General features: G+C 42.7%; 1 protein-coding gene across 4 annotated transcripts in view; it reads right to left on the reverse strand.

Annotated features, from left to right (window-relative positions):
* The window catches only part of ABCA1 (ATP binding cassette subfamily A member 1), a 93,100-nt gene that overhangs the window by 57,232 nt on the left and 13,554 nt on the right, over nt 1–22,314 (reverse strand). For all 4 annotated transcript variants that reach the window (XM_054053472.1, XM_054053469.1, XM_054053470.1 and 1 more), the window contains exons 2-5: nt 20,855–20,998; nt 15,496–15,589; nt 12,393–12,534; nt 11,391–11,512 (exon numbers count right to left, since the gene is read on the reverse strand). In XM_054053472.1, the coding sequence (XP_053909447.1) occupies nt 11,391–11,512; nt 12,393–12,534; nt 15,496–15,589; nt 20,855–20,920 (424 nt within the window). In that variant the 5' untranslated portion in view covers nt 20,921–20,998. The remainder of the gene's footprint in view (nt 1–11,390; nt 11,513–12,392; nt 12,535–15,495; nt 15,590–20,854; nt 20,999–22,314) is intronic.

The following is a 22,314-nucleotide window of genomic DNA, read 5'->3' on the forward strand; positions in this document are numbered from 1 at the left end:
TTGGACAGCCATACCTTGATTCACTGACAAGAAATCAAGCAGCTCAGCAGGCCTGTTGAGCAGGATCATTTAGTGTGAAAATACAGGCATAACTAGCTCCCAGTCAAAGTGCTGTTACTTCTGCAGTCACAGCTTGACCTGGTTTTATGCTAGGCTACGGCTCTCTGCTTTGTTCTGCTCTCTCTGCAGAAATAAGATAATACACAAGTAAGCACTCACTTAACCAGAGCCCATCATCTTCATGTATTTGCCATGCCAAAGAATGATATGATTAGAGGGGAGGCAGTCTGCCATCCATCTCTAGCAGCTAGGATCCCACCGGTGAGAAAGGGAAGGGTGTGACAGCCCAGGCCTTCCCTCTCATCTTGGGACTGCAGACACTGCGACCATCTCCATTCCTCTACAAGACACTATTTTTACATAAAAGAGCTTCAAAAGCAGCGTTCAGCACAATTACTCTGGCAGAAGCAAAGGTGACACCATGCAATGGTGGACACGCAAGAAACCACTTGTCAGCCTTCACTGGGTATATGTTGACATTAAAGATGCAGAGCCCATTTGAGCCAGTTGAACTCCCGCCTCCAGCCCGTACAGAAAGTCAGCAAAGAAGGCTCAAACTTCTTTTTGGGTGGTACTTAAAAGTCCCAATCGCCACGGTTCCCCCTCCTGTAGGACATACATGACAACAGAAGACTGCATAAGAAGGCAGAGACTTCACTTAAGAAGTGAAAGCCACTGGCTGGTCACCAGCAGTCCTGCCAGCAAATACAGCCTAAAGAGCTTCTGCCTTTGAAAGGACGCACCCACCCACGTCACCAGGGCCTGTGTAACACCACAGAAGAGATACTCTCACATCTTTGCCTGCTGTAAGCCAAATTCTGTTATCAGCAGACAATAATGGCATACAGCATGCCAAAGAAAGTAGAAAACAAAATATTTAGGCTTCTTACAGTGCAAAACATGAGGCAGGCTTAAAGGAAACATCCTAAGTATCTTCACGGTATTGCTTTAAGAAACAAATCTTGATCAGCGCTACAAATCACATGGCAATTAAAACTAGTTGAAAATTCTTCTACTAATTTTCACAAAACAAGGACAAACGGCCAGTTTTTTTAGCCTTTGAATTGGCTTTTCAGCCACAGAGATGAGGGACCTCAGATCTGACCACATACAATGCTCCATAACTGCAACAAAGTTAATTTTCAGGAGCAGTACACAAAACACATTTAGGGCTGATACAGGCAATAGAGAACACCTCTAAAGGTCAAATCCAGCTCAGAGTACAGAAATGCCTTCTAAAAAGGCAGAAGCTAAGGGTTTGCTGTCAAGACTGGATATCAACTGCACTATAAACATTATGCCCTAGATAATATGCAGATTTTAGGCTTTTTTAAAAAAAAAAAATCACTGGGACACAGTAAAATACATTAAGGAAAAAAAATAATCAATAGACAGACTGGAAACCAAACAGCATCGTCACATGCAGCCACATACCATTATTCTAATCACAAACACCACTGTGAGCATACAAGAAGTGACATCATGCTATTAAAAAGCATGGAGCTAACCAGAAGTTGAAAGTATGAGCTGTCCCCAAGGAGGACCCTGTCCAGAATTCCTTGTACTTGAGAAAGTGACCTTAAATTCAGTGGTAATTCAAATCACAGGAAGAAGTAGGACTGGACATTTTAATCAAATGATAATTACTAACAACAGAAGGGATTTCATGAGCTGCCTACATGAGCATGCATCTGGGAGACTGCTGGTTCAAATGCAAACAGAAGACACCTGTATCATAACCATCTCAAAACTCCAAAACAAGCTGCCAGAACCACTCCAGCAGTACTATGCTACTAGAAACTTACACAACACCAGCTATCCAGTTTGCAAAGCTTCTCCCATGAAAGTGGCATAGGTAATGGTGAACCTCAAGCAAAATCCCAGGCAGAGCTGCTCAGGAGCAAAGCATCCCAACCATCCTGTATTTTTATTTGTTTCACCTTACATAGAAAGGCTCCTGAGAACAGCAAAAAGCCACCTCTTCTTTGAGTGTGAGGTCTCATCCTACCATAGCTCCCTTCCTCTCACTCATCACAGATTTGGGGACCCTGACTCGCATCTAACTTCTTTTAAAGTTTAACGCAATATGAAGTCTGCAGTCAGCAGATCACACTGCTTATGATGAAAACATACCTAAATTATTTCAGCCTCCCATGACTGCTCCTTATGTTTCAGTTTATTCGGTCATTAGAAAGTTATCCTTATGGGTTGTAGTTTGGTTTTGCTTCTAAGAGTCAAATCCAAAGGAAGGGGAAGGGGGGGGGGGGGGGGGCAGAAATAAATCAGGCTCCAGCACTGAAACAGGGGATTGTTTTCAGTGCCTAGTTTAGGGTAACCTTTGCAACCATTCAGCCCCTTCACTAATATAAACCTGACTGCTGACCAACTGCACTTCAAAATAATTAAAGAACTTTCTCAATTTTGGGGAAAGACTGAAAAGCAGACACTAAGCAGATATGGATTGATCAAATTCACATACTCTTGGTCAGCAATTTTATTTCTCATATCTTAAGCATAACACTATACTGCTGTTCCCAGAAGACCCTACACCTTGGTAGTCTGAGGAGCTTACTCTCCAGGCTGGTGTTCTTCTGAACTGTCACTATACCAACCACTCCTCCCCTTCAGTACTGATGCTACTTGCTGGCTAAAATTACACTTTCAGAGTACTTGCACTAGCATCTGTGTGCTTTATACAGAGGACAGGAACATTACTAATAGACACAGAAGAGCAGTGCACTTTGTTGCATTAGGAACCTGAACCTGTGCACCACAGTCTCAAAGCAGTTGCAGTTAACCTGAAGAAAACTGGGTTTGTACTGATGCAGTCTTCTGTATTATTTACATGGATGCACTGGTACGATTCTTTGCACTTTCATCAAATAGCAGTGAGAGATAACACAAAGCAAGGAAAGGGATCGGGTAGGTGAAGACACCTGTGGTCTTAAAGGGCTACTCCATTGTCTTGATTTCTTTCTCTCGCTTTTCAGCGCACTTTTCCCTACCTGCTGAGTAGTGGGCAAAGATAGGAACAGAGCAGGGTAATAACATAGGTGAGCAGCAATATTTGATGTCTGCTGACCATGACATTAGAGCTGTATCTTTGCTATGAGGAAAGTCTGTTGGGACAACACACTTACAAATCCACATCTTACCTCAAGTGGCAAAACACTTTTTTTTTTTCTACTGTTCTGAAGTAGCATTTTGTTTGGTATACAACAGCTGCTTCTTTCCTGAGCAGCTGCTTGGCACAAGTCAGAACAAGCACTCAGTCTTGAGCTATTGCTACCTTTGCAATAAGCTGTCTTTGTCCCATCAGCAAATCCCCTTCTGGCATGTATGCATGTTGAATCAGCCTCAAATACCGTCCAGTTAGGCTTCAGCTGCACTTGCTAAAATATATGGAAACGACAAAGAAAGGACCTCCTGAGACTACGTTATGCTTATTAAATCCTACCGTCTGTAGTCTCTCAAACCTTCTGCCAGCATCAAACAAAAAAGTATACAAGGATTAACTGGGGCAGTATTTGCCTCTAAAAAAATAGATTTAGAAGAACTGGGGGAGAATACCACACACATAACACAACCCACAGGAAATGGTCTCTCAAATTTTGCACCATCCTTAAAACTAAATTAGAAGGGGAAGGAAACTTCGGCTGTTTACAGAAGATCTGTGCTACAGATCAGCCCAAATCTTCATCACATATAACTTAGGTCAGCATAAAAAAAAGCTAGGGCAAGATCTTCAGCTAATGGATGAGCTACCTTCCACTAAATTTTCAGAGCTACAACAATTTTTCATCAGCTGATGATTCCATGCAACACAGGCATAAGGAATATGTAGTTTTAACAAACTGCTAATTATTAACACTTAAATAAAAATATGTAGGTTTTTTAATATTGTAGCTTTTATAATTAATTTCACAGGATTTTTCCACATTTTTGGAAACAAAACATACATGAAGTGTGATACAAGCATAAAACCTGTACCTGAACTAAAAACATCTCAAACAACCACTAACTACTTGATAAAACACAAACATCATCTTAGGGCTGGAAGCGAAAAACGTCTGCAGTTTGTTGAAGCTGCAAAGAAATTTAGAAACAGGTGGTAGAATATGTTGTTTGAATTGAGCCAGGATCCCAGCATTAACACTTGCCTATTTTATGATCAAAACCATTTAAACAGAACAGCACCTGTTTCCCATGAAAAAGGCAGCCTAGAAAAACTGAACTTCCATGGAATTTAAAAAATTAAGTCAAGCAGTACCCTATCCCCTTGCCTGAGTAAAAATGAATTTTGATTCAACAACATTTAAAAGCCATCACCTCTTTGCATTCTGACTGTATTGAAAACCATCACATCCTACTGTGTTTCAGAATGGAACTGGAACCCCCCTGCCAGCTGTTTATCTATCTAGCTCGCAGGAAAGCCACACAAGTCAGGTAATCAGTGTTGATAATGCACACTAAAGATGAAATGTATTACTACTAGAGAAAGTTCAAAAGCCAAATATTAAGTTGAGAGATAGTTGATTAAGTTGATGAAGGTCAGATACAAATTAGATACTCCAGCCTCAATATAAAGTCAAACACAGACGGGGTTGGGCTTTTTCAAGCTGTGGCAATTTCATAATCACCCCTTTTAGAGCTCAGCCCCACAGAAATCCCCTGAGAAAGCTCAACTTTTCGCCAGATGACAGTGGTACAAATTTCCTAGGGGACCACTAACATCAAGCTTAGTGTGAAAAGTCACTACCCTGCTCTCTCACCAACCGCAGACTGTAGCTTAAATAAACCAAACACAATTTTCCACAAATCAGGCAATTTATTGAGATCCTGAGATTGGAAGTCACTGAGAACAAATCCAGAAATTGTGTCAGAGTGGAAAACATAGAAAATAAACGCAAACTAAAGTTAACACTGAGGTTAAGGTTTTGGGAACACAATACTGGTATCAGCAATCCGTACTTAGAAAACTGCATACAAAAGGGTAGACATAATAGGAGAGTGTGAAAGGTGTAATTGTTTACTTAACACTTGCATTTTATTCTCTGGTTCAAAATAAAAGCGTTGACACACCAAGCTGATGAGTTTTAGGAGACTAAAGAAAGCACTCGGACCTCTTTAATACTGTCCTGCTTCTTTAGCACATGCCAATACTACCTATACTGTGACTAGAACAATAAGCAACTCTTGTATTCTTTATCATTGTCTCTTTATTTACAAAAGTTCACAGCAAGATAAAGATGGTGCCTTTAAGATACAGTGATTTGGTACCTGTTGGAATAGCCATGTTGCTAATTTTAGACATGAGCAAGGTTGGCCTCTCTGCATGTGGTCAAACCATTAGTTACCACTAGTAGGTTAGCTGGTCTTTAAGTAACCAGACTACCAGTGCAACCCTTCACCTGTGCAGAATCATGGAATCATAGAATAGTTTAGATGCTGGCATGCTTGTGATTCTCCTAATGTTTTTAATAGGTTCATGCTGTTTCCTGCGATGGGATTCCCAGAAGTGTTTTGGTCAAGCTCCTGTCACCTAGTATAGCACAGACACTGCAGCAAAGGCCAGATTTAACATAACACTGCATAGGTTTTTTTCAGTTCCACTTCAAAAAGCGTTTCAGTCTTTTCCTTCCACATCCATACACACCTACCTAGAATCCAAGACGGCATAATTCTAAACCTCTCATTAAACAAATATCTCAGCAGAAGGGAAGTTCAGACTAAAATCCGGCACCAGAGATCAGTTCAGCAGAATCAGAGGACAGCGATGCACGTCATGCTGTATCCACCCATCTCAAGCTCTAAGCAAAATCACATAACTAATGCTATTACAGACAAAGAAACCTCTGGAAGTTCACAGACAGCCCCATGGGAAACAAGTGTGATTCTCCTGGTAACAGATTGAACGCTGTAGGAGACCTTCGTGCCTAAACCTCTATCAACACAGTTTTATTACTTCAACCTCATCTTTGGCTTCAAAATGTTAAGGAAAGCATTAGACTCCATTGAAAGTGGTAACTGAACAGAAGTAGTTCAGCAAATACCGTGTCACCTCACTAATAAGAGCAGCTCAGCTAACTGCCCAACATACCACTAGGGACCCACACCACCATAAGTCTTCTCTACCTTTGAACATCTCTTGACAGTCAACCTCCTGGTTTTAGTTCAGGACAGAAAAAGTAATGGACCCATTGGATTCACATATTTGCCTGTAGTAATGGATTTAAGTGCCCATCCAAGAACATTCTGGAAAGGTTTTTCCAGACCTGCAGTTGCCTGCACAACTTTCATTCTTACCACCCACCCTCACAAAAAAAAAAAAAAAAAAAAAAATCTAAGGGCACTCAAGTCTGTGCCTGCCCAGTGACCCAGTGATTTGAAGAACAAAAAATTAGGCAAGTGTGGGAAAACTGCCACGTATACCCAAATCTCTTAACTGACCGATCAACATGGCACAATACAAAATGCCTTGTGCAATCCATGTATCAAGCATTGGCAGCTTGTTCCACTTGCTCCATCCCAACAGATTGCATCAGAGCCAAGCAGAAACTACATTGGTTCCCAATCCTAATCCCTGCTCTCCCCTTTCTGGATGGTTACTTTGGGCTCAGAGGGCCAGCCGCCAAGAATGCCCTAGAGAGTTCAGCAGAGGGCTAACACAGAGTAATCCATACTGACAAGACAAAGGTAAAACAGCTTTCCTGTTCACTCCTATTGGTCAAGATCTCTCTATTGATACCATAGGGCAGTGGTTTTGGCAACGTTTTTCCCAGCCCAAAGGAAGGCAAGGACCTGCACTTCACTATGGAGCACAGTATCAGAGGGTCCAGACGCATATTTTCAGGCCACTGTGCAATGGCAGGAATGCCACCCTGCAGTTGGTGTCTGAAGGTGTTTCCAGGAGTGAAGGCCACCTGGACACATGGTTTATTAATCCTCTTTGTAGAATGACTGTTTTTTGCTAGGACACTTCACAGGAGAAGCCAGGAACAAGACTAGCTTCATTAGGGAGGGGTAGGCAGATACAAGAATCCATTTGAATGCTTAGCTTGAGGACACGGGGTCATTTTTATTAGGGAGAAGACACCAAGGAAGGTGTTAGCTATCACCTTAATGTCATCTAGCAGACCATGTAAAGCCTGTTCCCCTGAGCACCCTGATAACCATACAGCAGGACACGTGCCACCAGAAGGCCTCTCCCAAGACTGTTCTTCAGCCCAAGCCCTCATCATTCTTTACCTATTGAAACAAAAGCAGCACTATAGCACTGACCAGACAAGTTGTAATCTCTTTCAGCCACAACATCTGTCTGGGCAGAAGGGTGTAACATCGGCAGAGGATGCCACTCAGCTGATTCTCCTATACCATAAGCAACACTAACCCAGCAAACAAATGGGAAAGGCAGGGTACGTGGAATAATAGCCTGAGATCTGATGCAATTTCTTAGGCTGTGTTTGTTTCCCTCTGCTTATTTCATTGTTCCACTTGTGTTTGCTTTGGTTGGTTTCAAGAAAAATAAAAATATGCCCTTCAAACGTGCTCAGGATCACCGAAAACCTACAGCAATGAAGTAAATGCCAGCTAGACTGGCTTACACATGCAACTATCAGCAACAACCAAAGAAGGTGGCTTTAATTTTACCTGTTGATTTACTACCCCACAGTACTGCAGAACCAAGGAAGAAATAAAGTGTGCCTTGGTGCCAACCACAAGCTGCATCTCCATCTTTCAAAAGAGGAGAAAAGCTTGTTTCTTGCAAACACTTTATCCTCTGCTAAAACAGCACTGAGGCCAGTTGCAAGTTCAGTGCCTGCAAGCAGTGAGGTAAGCCTACTGGAGGTGGCAGTACCAACAGCCACGTCATACTCTTCGAAGTGCCATCACCAAGGTCTTTGACTCAGTTCTTATTTGCATTCTGCCTTATGGTGAGTGTTGAAGACCTTGGTGACATTGCTGGACAGAGATGTAACAAGCGCTGGGAAGGAGAGGGTAACTGGCGACTGATTATGTTAAGGTACATGTGTGCCTACATGTAAACTTTACTGCTCAAGACCTGCTGAAAGCAGCTATGCAACAGCAGTGTCCTTAGAGTGCGATAGCTGCCTCTTCTGAACTCCCTCACACCACCAGTTAGTACTTCATTCTGGCCAGAAAGGGCGCTACATGAAGCCAGGATAGGCTGTTCCCTACTGATAACACCTTCCCCTCTCTCTGCTGAAGTACTCCTCTAGAGTAAAGCAGCAGAGAACAGGAGCCACTCCTCAAACTCCTGGATAAACAACCCTGTTACAAGGATTAAGCTCCCATCTTATCAAGAAATGACTGAGATACAAAGCCTGTCGGTATGAGCACATAAACAACCTTAGTGCCCTACCTAGCTGTTAACTAAGACACTGACTTGCAGGCAATCCTGCAATCTGCCATCTTATGCAAGTCTGTCTCCCTCAGGGTTCAGCACATGCCTAATTTCAGATCAGACAACACTAACAGTCACAACTTGGACTTTAATTTGTTCGGGTTGTATTAAAGAACCTTGAAGTGAAAGGACTTTGGCAAACACTGTCTAAAGAGATTCAAACATCCGAAGCCAAATACAGACATGTCTGCTCTGAACAACCTAGTGTTAGAACCAAAATCTATACTACATCTCCAATTTTACACTAGTTATGGAAGATCACCTCCTGAAGCCTGTTTCAAAGCCATCAGGCAGCAGTAGGAATTGTGTGTGGAAGCAGGACATCCCAGTGTGATGGATAAGAGCCGCAGAAACTCCAGAGCCCATACCACACAACAGGGAGCATACAGTCACTCCCACTGGTGAAACATGAGCTGCAAAGCTGCATGTCTGCACCACCAATTCACATGGCTTCAGACACAGGCCAGAGCTAGACCAGACAAACCGTTACTAGTGTTTTCGATTACTAACTCATCACATAATTAGCCTTACTGCTAAGTGGGAAAATACATGAACGAAGGCAGTGCTTTCAGGTTTGTAGGTGTACTCACATCTGACATCCACTTCTACTGTCTCCTTAAGTCCCGAGAGTCACTGGAGGAAAAGCCCCAGAGAGTAAAGGATTTAAGCATCTCATATCTCATTGTCAAAGGCAGTTGAAGGGCTGACCTGTAGTTCCCTTCCTTGCACAAGGATATAAGCACTGCTAAGCATAAATACACAAGTACTTGTAACATTACAGGATGCTGTTTCATGCGCGCTGTCAGAAAACGAGTCAGGCAGCCAAAAAGCAGACAGCAGGGACCCCCATGTTGGAGGCTTTGTAGATGTGTGTATCATAAGAGGGACAAACAGGCTTTGTTCCCTACAAGCCCTACCAACAATGGGCAGTCTGTCATTCTAATCACAGAGGCTTGATTTCTTATTACACATTTGGAATATTTTACTATAGAAATGTGATATTTGATGACTGGTCTGAGACTTAGTTTTGCAGTCTGCTAGTCTTTATAGTCTAGAGGAACTTGAGCCTTCTGACCTTCAACTTATACAATACTCCCTATGCAAAATGCTTCTTGGAATCACTCCTCCCCCTCAAACCTTCCCAGCAGTGACAGCTTCAGCTTATGGCTTTGATAGCTTTCTTGAAAGCATCCACGTATGATGTTCACTGCATGTTTCAATGCAAAACACCACTATCTGCTCTCTTTGGAGAAGTTAAACTTGCAGCTACTACTGGAGACAAAGTTGTGTGCTACTTGGTCACACCACCATCTGTCATTTTCCCACAAAAACACCAGGTCAAACCAAGGGTTTGAAGAGCTCCATTCAAAACAGTATTAAAACCGTCCTTGGGAAATGGTCATTGTATTGGCTACATATTTTCGGCTGTGTTCATTGTGTGCCCACCTCTGCACAGCAGGTTCATCATCTCGCACCTAAGCCTGCTGCAGAATCAGGTAAAAAGCACAACAATGCCACTTACCAGTTCTCAGAGTCAAAAAAAGGGGATACTGGCGATACAAATACTGAGCTCAGCAAGGAAGGGTGGTCCTTATACATAAAGGCAAACATCAGCTAATGCTGAAAGAAAGTCAGCAGACCACAGTAACACCTGCAGATCTGATCACATCAGGATTCTGCACAGCCCTGAAGGGGAGACAGTTATATCCCCAAGATAAACAAACCCCCTTGCACTGTTCATGTTTGTACACACAGCTAGCACACATCTGTCAACACAGATTATTTCAAAGTTACCTGCAATGTAGTAAGCAATGTAGGAAAGGATGCAAAAATACCATCTCTTTAAAAATTTGCTGAGGACACAGACATGGAACTACTTGAATCACATCACGACAGATTTTTCTTCCAGGAGCCTGCCTAAGCCATGCAAATGGACAGCTAGGAAGAACCATAACTGTAAAACTAGGGACAACTTTCACAGAACATTTAAATACCACTCACATCCAAAGAGGTCCACATGCCTGGAGAGCAGCTTTAGGTTAAGACACTCAATGGCCACGTTCCGTGTTCTATTTCTCTGCTGTATTTCTTTCTAAACCATTACTTTCCATCACTTCCAGTAGAAGCATGCAGCACTAACCCAGCAGGTCACTTATTCCTCTGCATAGGACAGGAAGATACACCAGACTATAAGCTAAAAATGGAAGGATTCTCAGTTTTCATCGCAAATGGTGTTGTGTAAGCCCCAAAGACAAAACATTTTCTTTTGGATCCTGCCATTCAAAATCCTGCCAGACAATAGCACAGGATGAGTTATCCTACACCAAACAACCACACAGAAACAAAACAAAACAAACAAACAAACAAACAAAAACAACAAAAAACCAAGGAGGGAAATGAAGACTTGTCACAAAATAATCAGCTTTGAGTTTTTAAACCAAAGGCCAATATCAGCTTTTCCTCATCTGTGTCCTTCCAGCACGCATCCCATTGGAGGCTCAGGGGCAGAGCACTAAATTGTAGATGTATTACATCCACTAATCCACCGACAACATAACCAAATAACTAGCACTTTCCAAAACACACTACTTAAGACTCCTTTAAGAAAGTCAGCACTTTAATTGACTTCAGTGGGCTCAGGATTGTAATTTCGTATCCAAAAGAGCTGCTGTTCTTGGCATTACAGACCACTCCCTTTCTCTTCCACAAATGAAGGTAAACAGCACACAAAGGTGTGATACAGGAGAGGCGTAAGGTACTTCTGCAGGATTGGAAAGGGTTAGATGAGCTGTAAATTATAACCATGCATCTCTCCATTATGGCACATTTCATGAATTTACATACATGCAGAATTAGCCAGATCAGAAATGCCAGATGTACGAGGCTCTTTCTACCAAGCTGTTACCTGAGCTAGAGATGTTTCCCAACTTGCGCAGTTTTCCCAGGACCTTCTGGACATCCTTTATACTCGTGTCCTGTTGACTGTACAAGAGTAACCTCTTGGCATCTGAGAACAGGCGGGAAACACTGGTGATGGGAAAACACAAAAACAACCAGCAGTTGTCATCAGCTCTAGAGCCAGCATCCACAGTTTTACATACCAGTTCCAAATTTCAGGCACTTTCAGCCATGCCACTGCCCTCCCAAGTATAATGAGTGCTTTCTTCAGTGACCACCCCGGGACAAAACAAGGGGCCTAATAAAAGATGGCTGCTAATGTGAGGTCAAACAAAGTAACATTAGGAACCTCCACATATTTGAAAGTGGTTATTTAAGACTGGGATGGAAACATCCTCCCCTTTCCTGTAAAATGCTTCCTCTTAGAAACTCAGTACTTTAGGTATGTCTTTGTCCCTTCCAAATGCTTCCCCAGGTTGCAGACACATTTTACTCATTAGGCCTAACTGGCCAGAGAGTATGAATGCAGCAAGCTGGGCAAAGTATAAAGAAGCTGGCTTGAAAATTGAGCTTTCTGCAACACATTAGCCAGTAATAAATGACACAAATGTCAGGCTGTCCCTCAAACCCACTCTGAGACTGTCTCTCATTCTCCACTGTCCACCTCTGTCTCATTAGCCATGAAAAGAGGCTCCCTGGAAAAAAAAAAGAACTTAGATCTTGTCTTATTGTGTTCTCAATTCCAAGCAACTGATAAGAGAATGTACTCAGTCCTCATTCAGGCAGAGCTTTTCATTCACCATGAGATTCAACTGCTTGGACTTGCACACCTACCAGCTCTCTGCAAACCCCTCCAAATTTGCTAACTGAAGAGCTTGGTACGTTAGTGGCAGCAGAAACAGAAAAGTCTTCAATGGTGTAGGGTTACACAAGCAGCTGGCAATTTCCAAAAATCCCTTTCCACGTGTTCCCCAAAGAACAGAGATGAGAAAAATGGAGGCAAACTCACATGGAGGCATTGAAGTTTCCAACAATACCAGGGGATTCCCCAGGAGTTGGGTAGCGGAAACAAGGGTTGTTGGCATTGCAGATGATCCCCTGTATCCAAGGCAAGGTTCCTGCTGAAGGCATAGCTTTGTTTGGGAAGTGACCTAGAACAGAAACACAAAGAAGTTGGGAGATAAACACAAGAATCCATTGCTACATAGCATTACATCTGGGAGGGCAACACTAATTGAGAAGTTCTATTTACTCTCATTTTTGCACCATTGTTTTTGGCCACACTAATAAAAACACAGTACGTATTGCTGAGGAACGCCCACCTCAATCGCATTCACTGTGAACACCAAACAAGGGGTCAGCAATCATCGGTTGGGTTCCTACAGTGGTTTCTAAGACAAGTTTGTTATCCCTCTCTCATATTGGCTTGATTTCCAGACAGTCTTCTAAAACATTTAAGCACCTGCCGTCATATTTCAAATCTTTTTCATCACAGTCTAAGTCTTGCTGTGAAAGACCTCCTTAGGTTGTAGCCCAGAGTCTACATTCTGTTTATGTTCTGCATTCTGGTGAAGCACTAAAGTACTAACAAACTACCCATATGACATCTCCACTGGCAAATCACTTTGACACTTGCAAATCCCTTACCTTCCAAGGATAAGGGAAGAAAAGCTTCCCTCACATAATTCTGCAAGTTAAACAAGCCATCAGGCTGATTTCTGTAAATGAGCTCAATTCCTCATCCCTACACTAAGGAGGAGAGCAAGGAAGAAGGTTTTGCCCGTCCGTCAGGGCCTCACAGATACTCAAGCCTTTGACCACAAGATGCACATTCTCCGCTTTGGTGCCCACCTTGCCCTCACAAAATCAGCATCTCTGCAATCACGTGGGAGGCTAGCACCCTACCTCAACAGCTGCAATGGAGATATCAAACCCCCAGGAGGAAGAGAGATCAAAGCTGCTGAATTACAGCAAGGCTGGTTAATGTAGGTTGCTGAAGAAAGACTAGGAGCTCATCAGCCCTCTCTGGAGAAAGCCAAGGGCTCTGGTTCAGGAGAAAGGTGAAGGAACTGAAGGTTCATTGTTTCCAATACCATGGGGACTGTTTGTTCACAGTTCTCTTCAAAATAGAAAAACTATTACCTGAGCCATTTGGCTTTTGTTTCATTTTGCTTTTTCATTGTTCTTGGCAGAGGGGCTTGGGGGTGGGAGGAAAGAGGAAAAATGCTAAGACTTTCAGATTCTTTTCCTGAAACTTCTCAGATAAGCACCTCCTCTCTCCTCCATGCTTTTTACTTTACATGGCTGAAGACTCAAAGAAACTATTAAAAGCAATATGAAAAGAGTGAGGCAGAACAAGAATTCAAGATAACTTTTTTACATAGCAACCCATGCAACAGTTTCTCAAAGAGTAAAGCAGGAATCAGCCAGTTTTAAGTCACTGAGTTGCACAGAAAGCACGGTATAATAGCATACCATTTTCAATGACACTGCTGCAAACATCTAGCTTTTCAGTACAGATTAAAGCCCCTTTTTGTCAAGATTTTTTTTCTCCTAAATAAAGTGTATTTTGAATAACTTAAAGGGTCACAGGAATAGGAAACTCAAGCTCTATAAGTCAGCAATTTTGCTTAAAAGCAATCTAAGATGTCTTCTCTGGCTATTCTGGTGAACGCCCTGTGACTATCACTTAGGGGCAACCAAAATTTTGCCCCATGTGTATTCCTCACACCACACCAAGCTCCTAGAAAAAAAAGCTGACTAGGAAGTGAACATGGAAACAGCCCAATCCTTGGTGCTTCTATTTTCCTTAACTAGGAGGACAGAACTGCAAATCTATTTCTTGAAAAAAAGCTATACTATTAAAATACTGAGACTATCTGGAAGCTACAAAGCACTTGCACGCAGCTGTTACTGCTATCATCAGGCATTACCTGCAAGTCATTTCATAACAGCATACAGCACTGCCACTACAGATAACAATCCTGCTTCCCTCAAGGCATCCACAGGGTTGCCACAGAGCTCATCACGAACTCAAGGTTCTTCTTTCTATCTCTGTTCATAGTTCAGCAAAACATGTTCCACTACACAACACAGCCTTATCTGTCAGCACATGAATGAATGTTCAATGAAACCAATCCGGACTTAAATTTAGTTACTTGTTCTCAGAAGCACTTAGAAAAATGGAGGAATTGACCAAAAAAGTAAATTAAAGTTAACAGCTGCTCTACACTCTACAATTCCTGATGACGACACAAGTAGTAGGCAGACACAGTCAACATAAATAGGAAGGAAAAAGAGCTGCAGGTGAAAGACGTGGAACTCTGCTTGCGCTACCAGGGTGGCAGAGCACAGGATTTACAAGGATGCTAGTGACTAACAAGCCCAATATAAACAGCTCTATAAAAAGGCCACTCTTGCTATGTTTTGAGTTTATATACAGCATTGTCACAGCTGCAATGAATGATCATTGAGGCTGCTGGATATTTACACCAGCTGAGTAGACTGCTCATTGCTTGTCTTCAGTCTCAAATCCCTATTACAGGTGTCTCTCCAAAGGCCACTGTAACAGTTAGAAAAGGCAATTCAAGAGTCATGCAAAGGATGATATTTAAGGAAGCTTCAATTATCCTGCCAAGCACTGTAGGAAGTCAGATAGGTCATACATGGGACCAGCAGTATCCGAAGTGCAATGAGAAACTGCAAACATCAACATTTCAGCTCTGAAAGGATCCCTGCTAGCTTGAATGACTAGCAAGCAGCATAGAATACCCTGAACACCACAAAGAATCACAGGCTAAGTGCTGTAAGAGCTAGTTCTTTAGAATGAAGCACTTCGAAGTGCCATGGAGAATTATATCATGCTGGCCCTCAACCCTTACCTTGCAGTAATCAAGCAAAGGAAATAAACAAAGAGCTCTTTCACAGTCAGCTAATGGTAGCAGGAGGCTGTTACAAATCCCAGTAAGACCAACCATGTTGACAATAAACAAGTTATGATTCCTAAACCAAATGGCAATCAACATGAAGACTAAAGATTGTCATTTGCAGAGTCATTTTCTAACCATAAAACAACAACTACTCTGGATGCAGCTGCTGTGTTTGGTACTTACATTCATGCTGCTCATAGGGCGGATATGAAAGTCTTACAGAGATCAAGATGAAGAAGATAAACAAAGGCCAGGCAACTTCAATCAGCAGCTGGAACTGGAAACAATAAAGACAAAGTATTAAGATGTCACGTTCAAAATACAGGACAGAAGTTTCAGTACAATCCACTTATAAGCCAGGACAGTTTTGCAAGCACCGCCTCATTTCACTTTGCCTGGGCATTCCAGGACCAAGAATTGTGTTCCTCCAGATTCAAGGGACAGTCAGCAAAGAATTATGAGCCTTTTCTCCTTGGAATGTGCTAGTTATGGGACTAAATGGGATGTGCCTAAGGACTATTTTTGACTTCTTTTTATAGTTCGCTTCATCCCCTGACTGAAAGAAATCTCCCAATAAATCTTCTCAGCGATGAGCTGAAATTTTGGCCTCACATTTTACATGTAGTGGAAGGTAGTTGCATCCCATTCTTATGGTAAATCACTGACCTTCTATCCTAACACATCAGGCATGGAACTTGTGCTGTTGAGCAGCTATGAAAAATCTTTCCTTTTCACTGGCGCAAAAGTATATTGGTATCAGGAAAGCAGAGCTACTAAGATTAAGCTCACACCTAGTTACCGTCTTGTTCTAATGTACATTTTGTTCCCAAAGGTAGGCACCCAGTAATCCAGAGTACTTAGGCAGTGCATATCAGGTAAAGGGATAAAGGACTCTTGTTATTTAGAAGGGCCGGACAAGAATACAAAAAAGGCCTGCTTGTAAATGCAAAGCATTTTTTAGACAGGAAATTGAAGTACGGAAAAACTCTGAGATGAGCTGCATCCCACAGAAGCATGCGAACAAAGCAGCAACTACAGCCTAGATCTTCTGAGACACAAGCTGCAGTTTCCCAGGCTTGAGCTTCACCAGCCATACCCCTCCTTTACTACTCCAGAAAGGTTGCTTAAATATGCATTTTAAGTAATATACGAGACAAGGTAGAGCTGAAAACTTTTTATGTTGCAATTCTCATGTTCCTCCCTTCCCTTGGGAGAGGGAAACTGGAATGTAAAGAGAAATCTTTTCCCCTTCTTCCGTAGAAAAATCCAGTCTTTTCTAATCAGATGCCTACATCATTCTTATTACAAGCCAGATGAGACAAGATCTGCACCCCTAGTGGGAGAAAGAATTCCTACACACAGGTGTGTTTTCCCATGCTACACCATTAACAGCTAAAATTAGATCTCAATACTCAGCACAATGCACTTCAGTCAAACTTTGAGCTTAGACGAAGTGACTACTGTACCTCAAAATAATCCCTCACTGTAAAAAACAGTGAATTGTAACAAATACCACTTGATCCAGCAGAGGAAACCATCAAGGATAGCTCTTCACAGATACCCTTAATGGCTGCCAGGCAACCAAATGGTGACCCTATCCAAAAGACAAACTGCGCATCAGACTCTCTCAGGCCCCATTGGTTACACTGTCAGACTCTGCAGGATGAGTTTAGGATATTGCTTCCGACCCATTATTTTCATGCACACACTGTATGGCTATTAGATAAGAAACTCCACTGAGGCCACCACGCTAAAAAGAGACACTAGGAAGATGCCTCAGTATGTTTGATCTCTCGTTTTACAATAAACAATGTAGTGGCTGCACACAGCCACAGTGACAGTCTTCTGCATTAAATACTAGTCTGGCTGCCAGATGTCAGAGATGCTCAGAGCTAGGACACAAAGGTTTTCTACCTTTTCCCATTTCAAGATCCCCTCACAGCTGCTGCCAGGATGGCATAGGACTTTTCTGAAACATACCACCACAGGCCACTCCATCAACCAGTCACGAAGCTGAACTCGCGTGGACTGCATGCACAGTGCTGTATGCCTCTGCATGTACATGTCTAGCTTTGCACACTGACAGGCTCAGGGAGGACAGAGAAAGGATGGATGCAGTTTGGACTGCCTGAGTTCCACCTTTACAGCTGAAGACTGCTGCTCGGCAGCCACTGAAACGCTACTTTGCAAAAGACAGCTGGTAACTGCTGCACCAGAGGCTTGCACAGGGTCAAGCCCAACATGTCAGTGGCATTTCAACACTGAGGCTGGACTCCCTGGCCACCCTCTTGTGCTCTTCAACAAAAACTGACTTCTATTCCTTTTGATCCTAAAGGTCAATAATAGGTTCCTTCCCCTACTGCTTCCTGACTTTCCTGTGACAGTGCTTTTCATACTCTATGGCCTTTGCATAGGAGGACACAGAGATACTAAAGCATACATGTCTCACTCAGGTTCATACTAGGTAGATACTGAAAAATGAAGTCTCCTTACCCGTTTCTCTGCTGCAACTACTAGACCAGCCTGATAAATGGGGAAATGAAGCTTCAAACCTCCAAGACCTCGCCCATTCCTGCTCCATGGAATGGAACCATCCCATTTGCACACAATAGGTTAATTCAGAGGCAGCACTTGGCCCAGAACAAACTACTCCTAATTTTAATGTGGCTAGTCCCTGAAGCATGCCTAGTTTATATAATACCAGTTGGCTGATGATGCAGGATACCATTAAATATTGAGATCTACGCTTTGTCAACAGGAAATCCATTAAACAAGAACTAACCAAACTATCACCTCATCTCACTGTCAACCATCCTCCTCACCCTTACAGTACAGTTTCAATGCATGGAATTACCAGCAGCTCACCAGTCTCTCCATGTGAATTTGAGGTGTCTCCTCATCTATAAGACAGCAGGGACAGATAAATGTTTTCACATTGTGATCCTTGAACATGATTTTTCTTACATCCTCTTGCCCTGTAAATTCCTTCCCCCCATTCCAGTGCTGTTGGAAGTTATTCAGTACAAAGTAACGCTCAAATTGCACACGTCAGGCTGAGCTTTGAACCCAGCTTTCGCAACACAACCCAAAAATTTCACAGCAGCCAAGGAGCATGTTCAGTGGGAAGGCAAAGGCTAACCCACACCATCAAACAATTTCTGGGCTACGTCTTCAGTATGTACTAAAAGAAGAGAGCCACCATCAGCACACCTAGGCTCAAGGACATCAGTCTCCTCACTGTAACGCAAATAGATGAATGACTGTGCAGTCATGGTAAGTGCGGTGAGATGTTCTGCTACTTTTCTGCCATTTTCTGTTAAGTGGTCTTCCCCTCCTAACATCTTCAGCTCAAGCCCAAATGGGAAAGGTTAACAAGAAAAAAAAACCAGAGATATGTATAGGAACCACACAAAACGAAGCTATGTCTCAGGCCTTCATTGTGAATTTACTAATATCAGCGCGGAACAGAGAATGAGCAGCCTTATGCCCTTTGGGCAACTTGACTGAAACAGATACAGAGTCTGCCAGAAGGTACTGAGAAATAGCTGAGCAGATCCAAGATCTTAACAGGAATACAAGCAGGAAGGTCTCTTTCACTGACACATGCTTAGCCACATTTTTGTGGCACCACCAAAGGATCTGAACGTACCTCTGCTATCCAGCAAGCTAGCCTATAGCTAACTTGACATGTCATGCTAGACTCAGAACTCTTCAAATAACCTTCAAAATTTGATGCATTTATTTCAGAAGGCCCTCAATAAGCCATCACCTTCACTTCAAAATTCAACTCCTCTGAAATCTCCTCCTGGTTTAACCAGTTTAAGTATTGCTCCAGATGATCTATCAGTGTCTGAGCTCCCTTACTTCCAAGCAGTGAAAACCAGTTCCCTTAGTTGTTAAAGACAGTTTGAGAGGGGTCAAGTACAACATCTCTAGCGGCAAGGGAAGACTGTTTTCAGCTTTAAAAGACCAGGCTAAGTAGGCTGTTTTCAACTACTGCCCATCTTTTTAGGGACTATAGCTAGTTCTGAACCATCTTCCCCAGCTCCATTGCAACATCCTCATAAATTATGAGGCTGTTCAGGATACTGGCCTATATGCCCAGAGAGCACATAGCCTTCCTCCTTGTGGCTGACACTTCCCATAGACCCTCAGGTGAGCCGTCCTGGGAGAGAAAAGCTTCCAGGGTAAGGACAGAAACATGTAAAAGACAATTCCCTGCCATCACTGGCAGCTCTGTAATCACAGAAAAAGCATACAGGAAAAGTAAAACTTGCCGTTAGCCCCCTTTGTCTGGTTTTATTTAAGAACGGACTAGTTCCAGCTCTGAATTCACTGGAAACAAGGCCTATGAAGATAAGCCTCAGACACTTGAGCAAAGACTTTAGAGACTCCATCTCTCTCCATATCAATATCTTCGGTGGTGAATATGATAGCCTCCCCCCCCCCCCCCTTGTGACTCAGAGTTTCTAAAATGACCCAGCCCTGGCCAGCTGGCAAGCACCCTGACATTTGCAGGGTTCAGAAAGCTTATCAGTGAAACCACTTTCTACTCACCACCTCAGTAACTCATGTTCCCTTCGCATTCCCCACTCATACCTCCTCAAGGTCAGATCTAACAGGACAGATCTTCTGCATGGGCCTGTTGCGCAGGACATGCCCTTGTCCAACACAGTTATCCCCTAAGTTCCTGGAGAGGAAATAGCACTTCTCCAGCTCTTAGCTGTTTGCAGGGGCTACAGCATCCTGTAAGGTCTGACTAATGTCAAGGCAGAATAATCTTAAGAACACCATACTGGATTCATATACCTGTGCCTATACCACCAGAAGGAGAAACTCCTGTTGCATCTGGTCTATCTGAACAGGTACATTCCCACACTGGTAATAGATGGTGAGGTAAGCACTGAAACTAAGCAGAATGCACCTTTGTACAAAAATCGCTGTCGGCTGGATTTGTCTCCATGCTGAGGTAAGAACACATTTCATGACAGTCACTTAAACTACACCTCCTGTTGTAATGTTACACAATAGGCTTAGGCTTCTCCCTCCAGTTAAAGAGACTGAAGATGCCTGCTATTGCCTCCACCACTTCTGCCATTAGCAAATGGCAGAACTCTGCTGCTGTTGTTGCAGCTTGCAGAATTTGAAAGCTTTTAGACCCAAGTGTATAACCCTGCAGCCTGGCAATGCCCCACCTGCAGAGGAGAGCTGATCACAGCACAGGTTTCCAGTCCACATAACGCTGGCTGCACAGGGCAGTCATGCGCCCCCTCTTCATGGTCTGACATGCATGTTTCAGTACTCCAACACTCTCTCAACAATGGGATTCAGGACAGAAGTCTTAAGCACTTCCAGGCTCTCTGGTTACTGTCCACCTACCACTCTTCAATTTAAATCAGGTCTTTTCGAAGGCAGACCAGTTGCTCTACCAGGGACCACCAGATAAAAAAACATCAAGACACAGTATTTTTTCCTGTTTGCTTGAAATGTATGCAATAAGAGTACAATTTAGACCTCAAGCAGCCCTTCGGCTAATACTTACAGTCTGTCTCCTTCTATAGGTGAAGTTCTTCCATAGCAGCAATCCCAGCTGTGTCCAAAAAGCCATCTTCCTTTAGAAAAGCCTCAGAGCTCCCGTGCAGAAGCAGTGGCAGTACACAGCAGAGATGTTGTGGCTGGGCATTAACTAGAAAACCAAAAACAAACAAACAAAAATTGTTGAAAGGAAATATCTGTTATTCAGAAAAGGCAAAAAAACAGGGAAGGGCAGAGGGTTCACTTTGTGACCCCATGTAACCCTGCAGACCCTTATGGTACTCCCCATTGCTACCTTCTCACTACAGGCATTCCAGCAGAGCCTCAGTAAGCTCAGACTTAGACTCACTGTCTCTTACCTCAGAGCTCTGAGGCACAAAAGAATGCAATGCCCACAGGACAACAATCTTCCTCCTTCCTGCCCAAAAATTCCAAGAATAGCCCAGAGAGAGGAAAAAATTGTAGGCTCTGAAAGCCAATTTAGAGACTTCTCCAATGAGATTGAATTGCACAATACAACGCTTTTTTAAAAAGCTTATTTCCATCTTTACTTTTGTGATGGTGAACTTCCATTTTTACTTTTGTAATGAAGAGCCTGCTGCTAAATCAGGAATGACTTTGTGTTGAAGTCCAGTCACCACCACCACTAGTAGAAGAAAAAGCTCTGCACTTAAAGCAAGAAAAGTCCATTTCCTTGAAGGTAAGTGACTAAGAATTGCCCTGCAGCCATTCATATTTGGATAAAGTGAATGGAAAATTGCTGTTGAGTCAGTGTCAGATCTTGCAACCACCTGGCCTCCAACATGGTTGTGAATTGGATGCATTCAGTATACACCTTGTGAGAGAATAAGAAAGTATAAAGGGCTGAAATACACATTTGTCTCTGGTGTCTGTTAACAGCTGCATAGTATAGGCTTGGGTACATACAGACTTCCAGGAAAACTCAATCAAATGGAAAGGTGAGTTTACAGCACATTAAACCTTTTTTTCCCCAGAAGTAATATAGCATAGCTTAATTTAGTTTCCAATTTAAGACACTTCATATTAACTATATTTTATTCTAACTGTCCAAACAGAGATTTAGCTAATCCACATCAAATTAATTCCGATTTATATACTTGAATACAGTGTGTCAACAGGCTGGCTTAGTGTTAACCGGACAGCTCACAGCCTATTCAAACACACAGTGAGACTCTTTCCCTCCAACATCCGTTAGGCCAGGAACACATGTTTTTGATTCTAGTGTTCCACATACCAGTACTCTAGTCCAATGATTCAGAGACGCATGTCTGATTGTAAACTGCACTGAAAAGGTTTCCAAAATCCATAAATGTGCTAAGAACCTAAGACCTCCTCAGGAAATGCTCTGACCAGTAAGATAGATAATAAATGATAAGTAGATAATAAATGGCAACTCTGGACATGAGCCTTGAGTTAATGTGGCCTTTAAGTGTCATCCAAAAATAA

Source organism: Cuculus canorus, chromosome Z (genome assembly GCF_017976375.1).
Source record: "Cuculus canorus isolate bCucCan1 chromosome Z, bCucCan1.pri, whole genome shotgun sequence".
NCBI classification, from domain to species: domain Eukaryota; kingdom Metazoa; phylum Chordata; class Aves; order Cuculiformes; family Cuculidae; genus Cuculus; species Cuculus canorus.